Source organism: Temnothorax nylanderi, unplaced genomic scaffold, assembly GCF_030848795.1.
Source record: "Temnothorax nylanderi isolate EJ_2023f unplaced genomic scaffold, tnyl_v1.0 TNYL_tig0009_pilon, whole genome shotgun sequence".
NCBI lineage: Eukaryota > Metazoa > Arthropoda > Insecta > Hymenoptera > Formicidae > Temnothorax > Temnothorax nylanderi.
This window is the reverse complement of record NW_027249071.1, coordinates 2184652-2200025: the sequence shown is the minus strand read 5'-3', so window position 1 is coordinate 2200025 and position 15374 is coordinate 2184652. Positions and strand designations below refer to the sequence as shown.

The following is a 15374-nucleotide window of genomic DNA, read 5'->3' as shown; positions in this document are numbered from 1 at the left end:
CGTCTCGATGATATTGGAGACGTCATTAAGACGGAATTAATGCGTCATTTGACGTCACTCTGCTACCTGGGATTTATCTCGTGTATTGCCGCCGTTAGTCGAATGGTTTAAATTCTTGTAATAGGAGGTAATTCTATGGAAAAATAATGTGAAAGGAGGTTTCATACCAGTTATCTCGATTAAAAATACATAAGAAACATAATTTTATGTTATACTTTAAAAGATGTATCCTTTTACATTGCAAAAAATAGATCTATAAATTTCTTTCTGAAAAGGAACAGATATATATTATACATTATAAAAAGATAAAAATCAGACTTCTGTCAGTCTTCGGTCTTCGGAGGATGCGTTTGCATCTTCCGCGGTCAGAGTCACGTGCTCGCGTACTTGACACGTCAACACGTGCCAGCAACGTCGGCTGTGAATCTCCGATGGCAGTTCGAACCGTGGATTGCGAGTGCGCGCGCAAGCTGGCAACAGGTAAATGGCAGGTAAGAGAGAGAGAGAAAAAAAGGCAAACAGAAACGCGCAGGGGGAGGTGGAGGAATAGGTGAACGGCGAGGGCAGGGAGACAGGTGCGCTGGTTGGAGGGGACGAAGTGACTCCTCGACGAGGTGGGAGTCTCGGAAACCTGAGGGAACTCGCCGCCACCGCTAACTCCGTTCGGTTTGGCGTTCTCGCGATCGACAGTCAAGCGCGGATGGCCGTCGATGGTGCGCGTTCGCGAGTTTGCATACGAATCGAATAACGATGTACGCTTGTGCGTCCGCGTTCCGCGCGACGCAGGAATCCGAGGACGTCGGGGTGCGTAGCGCGTGATCGCGCGCGGGTGCGTGGGTGCGTGCGTACATCCGGGGCGCGCGCGAAGGACTGCGCTTCACGGATGACCTCGGTAAGCGATCTATCGCATTTGTAATTGTAATTGCAAAATTGTGTGAAGATTTAGCGGAGTTTGGCGCAACTCGTCTCTCCCTGATGTTGCGTAAAATTAGATAGTCGAAGCTTAGGGCTTAGATCTTGTTCAAAGTTAATGCGGGAGAGATTTTCATAATTTATTTCTGAAAGCAGATTAAATTTTTTCTTCTTTTTCTTTAAATCACGATATACAATGTCTATGATACAATAATGTCCGATCAATGTCTTAATGGTTCAGGATTATTTAGACGCTTTTCTTTAATATTTTTTCGATATAAATATATGAATACCTACTTTTAATTTACGCATATTCGATCGCGAATATCGTTACCATCGGGAGAATATACTGTTATTCGCGACTGCTGTCGAGCTTATCATTGTCATTAGATGCGCGAGAATCCGGTTACTGAGGTGCCCGAATCGAATTAGAGCCGATCGGCGTATAGGAGCGAAGTGCGCATATCGAAAGCACGCGGGATACGTACGATGTTACGAGGACCCGCGGAGATTTTAACGATCACAATAGTTGCATAAATAAGACCGGTGGGCTTGACGTGGATCGAGATAATTTCACGATTTATTCGTATAGTATCGATCCACTGCTTCTATGTGTAATGTTGCTATACGTGTAATATTGATCCCCACTGCTTGGAAACACTGGTACCATATGCTAGAATTTACACGATGTTCGAGAAAACTTACTAAAAATCTTAACTGAATGATTTTCTACTTAACTTGGAGCCAGTGTTTCCTCGCCGTTTAATGAAAGTGAAAGTTGTTAACTATCGAAAATAAAAATATTCTGTTGTCAAAATAAGTTAATCGTAAATAGCATGAAATAAGATAGTCCTGAATTTTATTTCAAGCTCCAAGATTTCAAAATTGTAGTTTGATAAAATTTTTAAATCTTTGTTCGACAAAATTTTGTGCTTGGTTACGGAAAGGAATAAGTTATGAAAAGATTATGACACCCAGCCGAATTTTCTTTAAAAGAACTATCGACCGGAAATGGCCAAAGAATTCGTCGATTTTTCAAGGATCTATGTCGTTCATCGCTCATGTAGTATGTTTTTAATAAGTTACATAATTCCGGTATCAGACGATGCTTTCCGAAAACTCGTTAAATATGCATTGCAGCTTTACTCGTTCGTGCAAGGACGAATCAATCGAGCGTGACGTTACACCGCACCGTTGCAATCGTAATCAGTGTGGAAAATCTTTGAACCATCCGAACCGAGCGTTAGACGACGTCGTAATGAGAGCGACTAACTAATTAGTAGCTCATCGCACGTGGTTGCTCGTCGAACGACGTTCGTCCCAGTTTGTCGGTTACGCGAGATTGGAAAACGCGGCGTCGTGATTACTTCGCGAACGCAGTTTCTTCCGAGATTGCTACCGCAGCATTTGCGACGTTTCGTCATAAGGAAGATGATCGCGCGTGTGACGCGGCTTCCCGCGACAATTCGTTCTGACGTAAACGTGACAAGGCTGCGTGCATGCGCACGGCGTTATCAATGAGCAAAAGATGTTACGAGAAATGAGATACCGAGTACGTGTGACGATATGAGTCATCCCGTCTAATTAAAATAACTATGTGTAGCGGCAATAGTTACGTATTGCTATTTGCTAGATTACAGGAAGCACTCTCTGGATACTTGCCCGGCGATATCTTTAGATCGCGTGTTTTGATCCATCGCTATGGACCGTAAAATTAAACTTAGAGGACTTTGATTTCAAAGATAATTTCAAGATTTTTTTTATTTGTCATATTATTTTTATTTGCAACTCAAATACCATTAGTATTTGGATATTTGAATTGAGAGAAAAATGTTTTCAAAATTGGAATCAATCGAAGAGTTTGCCTTGTGTTAACAACTATTAATTTAAGAACTGGACGTAATAATAACATATTTACATAATTTTGAAAAAAAAATAAGCTTAAGCTTTAAAATCTAACTTGCGAGAAGATAGAAGGAAACAAGTAAAAGGAGCAAAAAAATTCTAATTTTTGTCAGTCATAATGCTTAAGTTTGTCATATGGAAAAGTCCCAGTGTTCAAAAATTTTAAAATATAAATTTCTGCAACAATATAGCGCAAGTCTTATGCTGTTACCGCGTTCAACTCCTCAGTTATATCAGCCCAGGAATAATCAGTACACATTGCGCTAGTTATTATAATATCCGGTAGACTCGGACGACTTTGATTCGTGATTTATTCCTTCGATCGTAGTTGAGGTTTGAGCGCGAGTATATCGACGACGTATTCGGGTTCGTAACGTTCGCCATGCGTAAAAGCCTCCTCGTGAACCAGTCAGGCAACATTCCTGTGTCCCGACCGTGCACGTCCACCGCCTACCTCTGACTTCTACTCGGACTTTCCACGGCGAACGTCGTTCGATGTGGAGAGGTCGAGCGCAGCACAGTTAGCGACGCTGTCCGTTATCGCGGGATAAAAACAGCAAGATCGAGACGCTGCTTAATGAAAAGTGGACCTGCAAGCTTGTCTGCAAACGTGTCGGAACGCGACGTTCTAGAATAATATTGACGGAGGAGATAAGGCTCTCAATCACTTTAAGAGACATTGCCACTGAAATTCTTTTGGACTGATGGATTTGGATCTATAAATGACTATTAATTATTAGATACAGCAAATCAGATCTTCGAGAAAAAAATAATTTACAGAAGCCAATTTATATGTCATATAATTTTTTAATGTATTGTGTATTAATGTATATTTTTAACAAAATTTTGATTAATTTGAAAGACATAAGAAATTTTTTCATTAAAAATTATGTATTGTTTTTTTCTTATTTAATATTTAGTTTTTTTTAACCAACGCACAGTAATGTAAATATGTTTTCTAGCACGAAATAATTATAATAATAATAAGCTTTATATATTAACGTTATTTTATATTACTAATTTTATTTAATAACTATATTAGAATATAATATAAATTATATATTGCACCCATTGAAATATTTAGCCATATATGAAATATAAAGATAATGTTGTATAAACAAAATATGAAGATCATGTTTGCTGTAGCACAAATTCTTCTCTATCTATAATTTATGACTTATTTTCTCGATTCATATTTGATAAAAGTCAGAAATACTGACAAATATGCTTTTCCTATTTCTCTACGTTTCAAGAGATATTCGTATTTGAATAAATCATATCAAGTTTACTTCCCGAGGATTTATCTTTTCAAACTCAAATTTGATATTACTCGAAATTATTATACTTAAAAGTTATATTTTTGAAATTTGAGAAATATTATATAAAAAGTGACCGTAAATACGTATCTTGTATAAAATACCGATACAAATAAACGATACAGGTCTTTTACAATATTAATTTCTATATTCTGTTTGGTTTAAACAGTTTGCCGTCGCTTTATTTCATACGAAAATTCCAGTAAGTTGTACCATGTGTTCGCATTCGATTTCCATTTGTTACAACACCGGGCAACACCCTAAAGCATTGTGCGTCGACACGTATTGTGTACATTCGGTACCAGATGTACCATAGCGCTCGCTGATCTCACGTAGTGAATTGCAACGAGCATTCGCGTTATAATGTGTATCCGCGTAATTGCGAGTGAAGTTATGCTCTTCAGAAACATATAATATCCGATAACTGATTGCGCATTAAAGACACGCGATATGCCGTAATAGCATTGGCAAAATGTAACAAAAGGCACGTATGATCGTGTATATTCCGAAACATCGGCCGAGAATGTCATAACAACTTGACGCATCGCTATGTTGCAATTATGACATACTCAATCGTGACAATATTTTTTCATTTTGATATTTTTTCGAATTTTGCAACTACAGTATAAGCGTTGAATTGCAAACACCTGAAAATATAATCCTATAAATTGCAATAATCACTAATTTGACATAATCGATTTTAATTTTTAAATTAAATATTTACTTAAGAGTTTGGATATTTAATTTAATTAAGAATTAATATTGATTAATTCTCTCAGATTTTCAACAGAATGAGCAGAAAAATACAGCACCGAGAAAAAATCGCGATTGAATATTTCGATTGATCGGAATAATTCGGTCTTCTCGGCTTTGATCGACAGCTAGTCGCCGGAGAGCAATTTTCCTTTGCCACGAAGTTACGTAGGAAACGAAGCAAACGTTTACCTCGCTGGTTGATACGAGGAATGAGTCACAAACGCGATATGAAGCGGCCCTGAGAATATTAGTCTCTCATTATATCTTATTTCGAAAACGTCTACGGATTACACCTTTTCCGAGCATACCTGGTTTTTATACCTGTCTCATTATAATCCGGTCAGTTTATTTAAATTCGTTGGACAGCAGAATTTTTTAGATTTATAGATCTGTTTATTGCAATTTTCGATAATGCCATCATGATTTATAGCCGTTGAAAGTACGTTATTGACTCTATAAAAAATATCCCGTCACCTACGCAAACGTCACGCAATCGAAGGAATATAAAGCACTGTCAAGAACGACAGGCCGCAGGTAATTTATAAAACATAGTCCGGGATGTGACAATAAAACGAGGTCGTCAGTAGGTAGGCGAAAGTATCTCCGCTGTTGCGCGACACTGGAGGCCATTTTGATGCATCCAGCCGCGTTCACGTATGCGTTAACACAGGTGTTTGAAGTGTACAGGTGATGCGTGTCACTTTGCAGGCACTGACGCATCTCCCGGCATCGCGACGCAATCGGACGTAACCAGCGGAATAAAATACATTTGCCTATTCAGAGGTCTCCCGCGATAGAATCGTTCTAAATGAGTCCTCTCTAAATACATTTAAACTGTACGAATCGCCCTCAAATTTTCATATTCCTTTGCGACTTCCTCGAAATCCGATAACTATATATTTTTCATCTGGCATTTACATCGAGCATGATTTATAAATTAAATTAAAGAACAAGTTATTCTTCTTTTGTAGGGATTGCTGAAAAATTATTTTAGTTATAGCGATAATATTAAAAACGAAAGAAAAACCATAAGAACATTTAAAGTCTTACTAAATCGAATCGCATGTTACTTGAAGTTACGATTAAGACACCTAGCGAATTCTCTCTGAATTCATAACTATATGTTTTTCTTTGATTGTTATGTCATGTCTTCATTAGGACGTTTAAAAATCTGTTACATACAATCATTATTACTGTCAGCTAACTCGCTATTAGTGTTAGCTAACTCGCTAAATGATAAATACATTATCATTTAAAACATAATTAAATTATCGCAAAATCTTTCTCTCTGCAATCGTAACTGAGAATTTATAATTGTATTGTTTAATAGACGGATTCTTTGGCCGATTTTTTAAGACATCAAGATACCAATAAGTGTCCTATTGTACATGTATAATTTAGAAAGTAAAATTTACAAATCAGGTACATATAATAAAAGTTTCTTTGTCCTTTTAGCGCCACGAGGATGGAGCCTTTTCGAGGTATACTTTTCGAGTACCGTTAAGGATCATCATGAGCGTCGACTGTGGATCGCGAGAGAGTCATCTGAGTCATGATTGTGTCCTAGATCCGTAATTCGAGATAAAGAAGGAGAAAGAAGAAGAAAGGCGAAAAGGACAATTAGAAAAAGGAAGAGCGCCAAACCGGTTGGCGAATTCGACTAAATCCACCGCGCATCGACCCGGTATTGCTTCGATTGAGTGTTCCTGGAGGTAACCGTAAACAGCATGACATTGATAGTGACAACTATCGTCGCTCTGTCCGTGTTGCCAAACGTCCTGCTGGCCGACCTCGATCCTCGGGGTACCAGATGCGGCGAGAAGTTTTGCAACATCTCGGAGTACTGCAGCCCTTTCGATCAGCATTGCAGGCCTTGCGCGATCGTGTGTAACATCACGAGCCATAATTATCAAGCAGAGGAGTGCGCAAAAGATTGTCAATGTGAGTAATAAACCAGTTTCCATGTAAGAGAAAATTATCCAAATAAAACTGTTAAAATACGATGATTATTAATTTTTTACTGCTATAATATGCATCGTTTAAAAATCATCGTTAAACTCATTGCGCGATCCCAGTCAGTCGAGTATATAAGACCGGTATTCATAGTCGGTTCTTATATTTAAGACCGTCTTAAGTACAATCTTAAGATGTCATTAACCAATCACAGAGTCGTATTAGCATCTTAAGATATTACTTTAGACGGTCTTGATATAAGATCCGACTATGAATACCGGCCCAGACCCGTTTTAAATATAAAAAAAAAGTACATGTAAAATGATTCTCTTACAATTAGCTTTCGTTTGAAAATGTTTCTAACGAAAATGTAGACTAAAATATATGCAATCGAGCATGAAAGCGTTCGAAACTTAAAGTTGTTGAAAAAAAATTAGCGTTTTATATTTCGGCTCGTATTTTGCGAACTTGAATTTATAGACCGATCGCCTTTCATCCGGTGCCTGTCACGTATCGCGGTGCATCGTCCTGTCGTTCCGGTTTCTCGTTTTCACGCGAGCCGGCGCGTACGGGAAACCGGATAGCAATACGGTGCCGTCGTTCACCTCCGCCGAGTACGGCGGCGGACGAGCGAGCGAGCGAGCAAACCGAACCCGGGTTCTCGGGTCCGTTGACTTTGCACCTGACTGTTCCTACCGACTTCCCACACGCGAACACGGTCGATGAGTCACCTAGCTTCTTTTCTTCCTCCCTCCGTCCTCGCCGCCGTCCTTTTTCTTTCAGCCTCCTCGGACCCTCCCTGTCCTCCTCTTCATCGTCCTTTTTTTCCCTTCCATTCCTGCTTGGTATTCAACGTCGGTTTCGCAATGGGGAAGGGGAGATGTATTTCATGCTCCGACAGGTAGGAGAAACCGCGGCACCGCTCCTTCTTGGGACGCGCGAAGAATGAAAATCTCTGCCTCTACATCAAAAGATGCTCCTTCGCGTGACGGGGGGGGGGGGAGAGGTAGGGGGATTTGATTTGACGTGCGTTCATACGAAATTGTCCGTGTAGAGTTCTGTCTGGTTCCCCATTGAGAGTCCCCGTTACGGTGTCCGGTTACGTTATGTCGGTAAACTCGGTTCAGACTTATATATAATTTCTACGTTGGGGGAGAACTTGTTGACTCTGCGTGTTAAGTAATGAATGTAAAAATGTCCAATGAAATAGGACTCTTGCGGGGAAGACGTGTTTTTTTCATATGGGATACTCGAGGGATTTGTAAGAGAACGATGGATGAAGATTATTCCAAATTTCCACGCTTATATTTAGCGTTAGGATATTTTAATTTGCCATTTTTCAAAATTGCGCTGTAATTAAACCTGTCATAATTAAACCATTCAAATCTGAATTGCAGCGTGCTATAGAATAGCATACATTTTAGCTATATGTACATTAAAGACGCACGTAAATTTTTTAAGTATTAATATGACAACACGTGTCTAAACATGTAAATTTATTATTTAAATGTCTAATACAATAAAATTTATCTGTTATATCGTTGATAATCAGTATGATTCTGAACAATAAAATATCTCAATTTAGAGTACCCTTTGCTTGCGAATCTTATCCATCGCCATCGCGGCTAAGTTTTCGCGGATCGATCCACGCAAACTCGTCGCCCCAGGTCTGGGTTTGCTACTCTTTTCAATTTGGAACGGGGTCATCTCGCGTTTACGGTTGGGATAAGGCATAATCGCACTCTCACGTGCTACACGTAAGCATCGTAGGTCGGAATTGTTTGTGCTACGAGTTGCTATCGCGACCGACTTCGTCGGCCTTACGCAGGCGCGCAGAGAACTTACACTTTTTGAGAGGTAGACCATTGATTCGAATAAGAAGAAATGGAGAACGAATTAAAGGCGAATGTGCTAAGGGATGTGAGTGACAGACAGATCAATCGCGCGTAAATCAAATCAATTTTATGAAATTGATGTGGTTTTCTTCAAAATAGACTCGGAAGAAATAGACATAGAGGAGGTACATGCTTCGAGTAGTGGACTTAAAAATAGATGCCTACTTCACAAATCAATAAAATCAATTTGGTAAAAATTTACGCATATATAGATATTTTTAATTATAAATATATTTTTATATTTAATATTGTTCATTCTTTTCTATTTTAGACCTATTCTATATCAGAACAAACTTTATTAATAAAGATTGCAATATGTATTAACATTATATTACTATTATTAAAAGAATACTGGCAATTAATAGTGGCAATGTGATTTACGCACTTGACTGTTGTTCTTAAAACTGTAATTGATTCAACTTTTATTACATGTGAGCAATAGCGTCGAGTTTCCCTCTTGCATATCTGGTACATAGTAGTACAACAGTTATAGTTGGAGAAATCTTCGAGTTTTGTAGCGTCGCTAATAGCTAATTTTCGTAACGCTTTCTAGATACATTTCTGTTAAACTTGATAAAGAAGTATTAATGAAACATATATTTAATGTTGAAACTTCTCGAGCACACTTTAGGAAAGTTTACTCGATAAACATGTTACGAGTGTGCGAAATGCTGAATTAATTATTGGTCGTTTCCTCTGATTTCAGTTTATCTTCATGATCAACGCTATGCCCAACGCATGGATCAATCAAGACAGTACGATGATCTCAGAGGTGAGTGGGTTCAAATGCGAATAGAATATGCACATAATTTTGCCGCGAAGTACCGCACGCCTCGAGAGAAGTCAGACGAGTCGGAGATTTCAACGACGCAAATCTCGCACAGGCGTCACCCGGCTCGTAATTCTTGCGCGACCGCCGCTTGATGCACGATCGCGAAGACCGGTATTCATAATTTACCTTTGCCAATCTCGCAGTCTTATTTTTATTACCAAAACATATATTTTTAGATACATTTATAATCGAGGTATAGTTACGTTATAAATACTTTTGTTAAGTAACTTTTTAAGAACACTCGGGAAACTTTGATATTTAAATTTCAATATTTTAATGCCATCTTATATATGCCTATTGCCTTATATAATTTGCGATTAGAGAAAAGTGATCATACACATTTTGTAACATACTATTCGTTTTAATGTTTCGTATTAACGTTGAGTCTTCCTTTCTAATACAAGAGAACATATACTTTACTTTCGAACATAACTGGCAACTTTCACTTTCGAGGTTTCAACGAGAACGGATGTTAGATATACTTACGCGTATCTTTTTTGAAATCGAAGCGATATGTTACAGAGCACAAAAGAGATTATATTGATTAGTCCCTAGTTTCTTTTAAATCACTTACGTTCGATCTATTGCGTGAAATTAAATTGCACGGAGATTCCTAATGGTTATATATTATATGGAAAATAATACATATTTCTCTACGTAAAATGTACATTGTTAATATTTCTTATAATATTTTTTATAACAATTTTAATATAAAAATTGGTTTCGAAAATGAATTAGCTATACCACACGTAATCATTTCGACTTCTTACATAATTCTTATATTAATCGTTAAAATCTATTCTTCTATTGTAGAAGAGATCGAGAAACTGAAGTATAGGTTTGTGATCACAACGACATTGACCTGTTTCTCATTGTTCGGAATGCTGTACCTGCTGGGAAGAACCTTAATACGGTGGAAAAGGATTCAGCATTCTTTGCAAACTGTATTCAGAAGGAATATAAAATTGAAGGTGAGGACCCACAAGAATAGACCTTTTTAAAAAGCTTCTCTGTTCATTCATATTGAGACAGATTTCTTAAATATCGAACTTAAACGAGGTGCAGAGATAAAATATTGCAAATTAACAAAAAAAATTTAATGTAGTTTCCTATAAATTCTCATACTTTCTGATTTTAATTTTTTAAAGCCGTAAATAATCATTCCGATAAAATTGACTTCTTGCGTGATGTTTGCGAGGCAGTTGCGAGCACTTTGAGGGCTTAATTTCGTTGTTGCTTCAACAGGCCAATAAGAACAAAGTGCAAGACGACGTCGAGGCCGCTGTGAATAAGCAAAATGGTCTCAAGTTGACCATACCGAGCATAAGTGGCACGGTGGAGCAAGAAACCAAGATCGAGAATAATAACAGTAGTAGCAATAGTAATAGTAACGGGATTAATACCACACCAAACACCACGAGCACTCCTCTTTCACGACGACATGCTAGCGAAGATACCACCCTCGACTATGCTTACGATAACCCGGCGATGACACCGAGCCCAGATGCCGCGCAGCTTAAGACGAAGGCTCGCGAGAGTTCGTTTTAAGATTTCAAATAATGGATATTTAACGTCGATAAGAATATGAGCAGGACCATTTTCGACTTTACTCGAAACATTTTCAAGTACTTAAGATTAAAAGAGAGGAGCATTGAGAGATAAATTTTCACTTGTTCTAAAAACGAGTTTTGAAGTTCTGAGGTAAGTGGGAACACTTTTGTGGCGATAACTGCTTTTGTAAAAAAAAAATATTCACTGAAAGAATAGAATGTTGAGGAAAAGATTGCTATATTGGAATCTAGGACGATACTGGCTTAAGTGGACAGGAAAATGAAAAGAGGATGTGGCGAAGCGTATTATGCGTAAAATGTGACGTGGCTACTTTGTCTTGTCCTGCGAATACATATATTGAGATATTCTATAAGATTTTTCACGTTTTTACAAACGGTTTTTCGAGCTACGTTGTTAATGGATATTGGAACATACGTAGTAACGCGATCGAATGAGAGATCGCTCGATATACCGCCACTTTGTCTTTCTTGAATGCTCGCGCGATTTTTAACGTACGTTAAACAGTGATATTCATAGTCGATAGTTCCATGAATGACCACAGCCTCACAGAGAATAATCGTGTTTCTACATAATTATTTTGCTTCCCGATAATCCCTGAATCATTAAACGCCGTCATGAAACAAGTGATTTGCTGTTAATGACATTTTCGATGACTTGGGGAAATGACACATGCTCATTTCCGACTATAAATTAATTGCATTTTGAAGGAATAATATTTGAAAAATAACGTTGCTCCTACGTCGAGACTATAAATGTCGCCCTAATAGATTACTTGTACAGCTATTGCTATGATATAGTATCGTAAGTTTTTGGAGTGACTCGTGAATGCGTGTCACGCCTCCGCGAACCGTGCGGCTGTGTGACTTAATTAAATAATTATTGACGCGATATGCTCGCGGGATGTAGATGCGCGCGGTGTAATTGTCAACTTTATCCTCCCGATCTTAAACTGCTGGCGAAACATTTCGCTTCCACGAAATTGATATACTAATTCCAACACTTTTGTCAGAGGATAGGCTGTAAGTGTCCTTAAAGTTACGCTTTCGCTGGTTCTTCAAATAAACTAAGATCTTTTACAGTTATCTTTTCATTGCTAAAAATTCTGTGCATCAGTATTAACTGTGATGAAAAAAAATTAATGCCATACGTACAGATTAAATTAATGAATCAAATAATAAATAAATTCAATATTTCCTAGTAATTAAATCTGTTATTTAAAAAAAGGTTCTCTTGCAAATTTTTCTTTGGCACTTACTGCTTTTTTAGATCTCAGATCTTTTTATCTTAGCAATAAAAAGGTCTAGCACCTCAAAGGATATTTGCGAAATCTTTCCACGTGTTTTTACGATTACTTTTTAGTATTTTACAATCATTAAAATGATATCAATGGCCTGAATTAAAGATCGGTGCGTAAATTTCTGTTGCAAATTATGCACAATGCGTGTCTATATAGGATTTTAGTAATAAACATATAATAATTAACTTAAGAAATCGCATCCTTATCAGCCATTCCGTCCATGAAAGGCCTTTCGAGCAAATGTGCGCGTATAAGACGGCGCACTTTGCATAGGTCAGTGACGTTGCACGCGAGAACGAAGGGAAATCGATAACAATTTTATCGCGAACCGTGGCGAGCCAAGGCACAATGTACTACGTTGCGAAATTCCATAGCAATGTAAATTTAAATGATATTAATGGGATTATAGTCTGTAAATGTAATTTAACAGCCATTAATTCTGATAAAAAATTAAAAAATGTCCAATTAAATTGATCGACTTTAAAGTTCGAGAGAATTGAGAGAATATCGAAAGACACTACTCTTGGAAATGGATTTGCATTGATATTTGCAATTTGCTCAAAACAAATGCGCTCAACAATTACTTGCTCCCAAGGAATGTTCTATATTGATTGGGAGGAAGTGCTCGATTAATGCTCAATTTTAATGAGTAAACATTTGCTCAACTTTGTAAATTGTCAATAATGATTAACGACTCTTTAAATGAATGACTTTAATATGAATTAACACATAAATTAATTTATAAAAAGAAGCAGTTTCAAGTTTACTATATATATTTCTAAAAATCTCTTCTAAAAAATGATCACAAGTGACATATGCCGGGTTGAAACTTTTAATTATATTGATAAAATTTAAAATTTTAAATACTCATCGAATAATCTTATAGCCGAAGCTCGGGAAATTAAAAAAACACAAGCAACTATTTCGGTAATTAAATTAAACGAAAGGATTTGCATTTATAGTTAATACAAAATACTTCGCCTTCTTGCAGCAACCGCTCTGACCTTAGATTTAATCATTTATACACGATTCACCATTCTTAGCGATTAGCGAAATAGCTACACACTACAGCGCACTTTTCATTTCATTACATGATCCCCTTCGAGGGTGGATCAACGTCTTCCAGAAACGAAGATATTAACTTTGCCCCGAGGCAGCTCGTAGCATTAAATCCTCGAGTTGAACTGTATATAAATATAGCGAATAGTCTACTCTTACTTAGCAGTCCCTGTTTGCTGATACGTTCGAATAAAACGATGCGACGCAAAGAAACTTTTGCGAATGTAAACAAGTTCGAAAGGTGGAAGAATTAAACGGCTTGAGATCTTACAAGCAAGATTTTCTCAACTTTCCTTCTAGCGTACTTAAGTGAATTGTATATAATTTTAATATTAATTGTATATAATTTAATGTTTTATTAATTATTTTAGTAATCAATTATTCTTTTAATTAAGAGGTTCAGTATCACGAATAATATGGTGGTGACATTACTTAGGCAGTTGATTTCATGATCAAAATCTATCGCTTATAATCTTCTCAATCTTTCAGCTTCAGAAAATGTTATAAACACATAGTTCATTATTATCTTAATTTTAACATACTGGACAACCTTTCACGCGTGATAATAATATAGAATATATTACGATGTTACTCTTAGACGGATGTGTTGGTGTATGTGAATTATTCTGAATCTGTTAGTGTGTTCCTTATTGATTATATTATCGTACTTATTCTTATATTGTTATATAAATATCCATGTGACTTAAAGCGTGCCTTTTTCAACGCGATCTAAGATGAATGCAATTGAAATAATAGATATTAATACGGCGTGCCTTTTCGACGAATTTTTTCGATGTTGAAATATATATTTGTGATATAGAAATTTATTTGTGTAATATAGATATAATAAAGAGACGATGTCTCTTATATATATACGTACATATACACATGTATACATATATGTATATGTATATATGTCGTGCATGTTCTATATATATACATATGTACATGTATAAAGTATTAACTTCAGTAAATCTCAAATTAATGACGATAAAAATTTTAAGATTAAGTTATCACTAAAAAATAAAAAATAAATTTTATTTAAAGATATATTAAATATTTTGAATGTACATCTATATTTTCATTTTTTAAATTAATATTTTATTTTTATGAAAATAATTATATAATTTTAAATATTACATGAAAACATTTGCTGGAGTTATATTTTACATATGTACATCGGAGGTGCTGATTTCTGAGAAAGATATTGTTATAAGCATCGGCAGATAGTTTAAATATAATAATTTAATTCATTGATTGATCCACTACGTTCATCACAATAAAATGTAAAAAAGGAGTTTCAATGCGCGATTTGATTTTATCGCGATATTAAGCAATCGTCAAAATGATGATTTTACGAAATTTGTATAACGTTATAATATTTCTAAGATATTTGTAAAGTGCGGCATGGATTTGTCATGAGTGTCAGTCGTTATAAGAAATCGACATGATATGCATTCCATTGTACATTTTTTTCGAGATACACACACGTTACCGAAGTATATTTGTATCCTGAATGGATACCGAATTTTGCTGTTGTTACCGTGTCGCTTTTAAAAATAATAAAAAAAAGCGAACGTTTTTTTACTATATGTACTTGTAGTTACGCTGCAATTTTTCGTGAACGTTTAATGTTACTTGGCTCTAATGGGCTCAAAGAAATGCGACAAAATGTTTCTGTCAAGCAGCGGCAACTTTGTTTTTTTTATAAATAAAAATATAGATATACCGATAAATATACACAAAAATTTATTTCCCCTTCTCATCACTCCTACAATACCTATTTATTTCGGTACACTTTGTAGTGGAAAATACATAGTTTTCCAAATATGTCATTTTTATATAACTGTTTGCATATAAAATCTCCTAATGGACAG

The 15374-nt window shown here is 36.4% G+C and overlaps 1 protein-coding gene across 1 annotated transcript; it reads left to right on the top strand.

Annotated features, from left to right (window-relative positions):
- The first annotated feature begins 661 nt into the window (after positions 1-661).
- LOC139787408 (protein grindelwald) lies at positions 662-15233 on the top strand. The gene is made up of 6 exons (XM_071726478.1): positions 662-892; positions 6345-6370; positions 6457-6830; positions 9444-9509; positions 10383-10540; positions 10815-15233. Exons 3-6 carry the CDS (start codon positions 6617-6619, stop codon positions 11115-11117), a joined length of 741 nt encoding a protein of 246 aa, XP_071582579.1. The 5' UTR covers positions 662-892; positions 6345-6370; positions 6457-6616; the 3' UTR covers positions 11118-15233.
- Positions 15234-15374: the final 141 nt, after the last annotated feature.

Bases quoted from the DNA above. Each gene is read 5' to 3' on its own strand.
- LOC139787408 (XM_071726478.1), top strand. From the start codon at position 6,617: ATGACATTGATAGTGACAACTATCGTCGCTCTGTCCGTGTTGCCAAAC. The intron at 6,831-9,443 runs GTGAGTAATAAA...CTCTGATTTCAG, and splicing joins GTGCGCAAAAGATTGTCAAT to TTTATCTTCATGATCAACGC. The intron at 10,541-10,814 runs GTGAGGACCCAC...TTGCTTCAACAG, and splicing joins GAAGGAATATAAAATTGAAG to GCCAATAAGAACAAAGTGCA.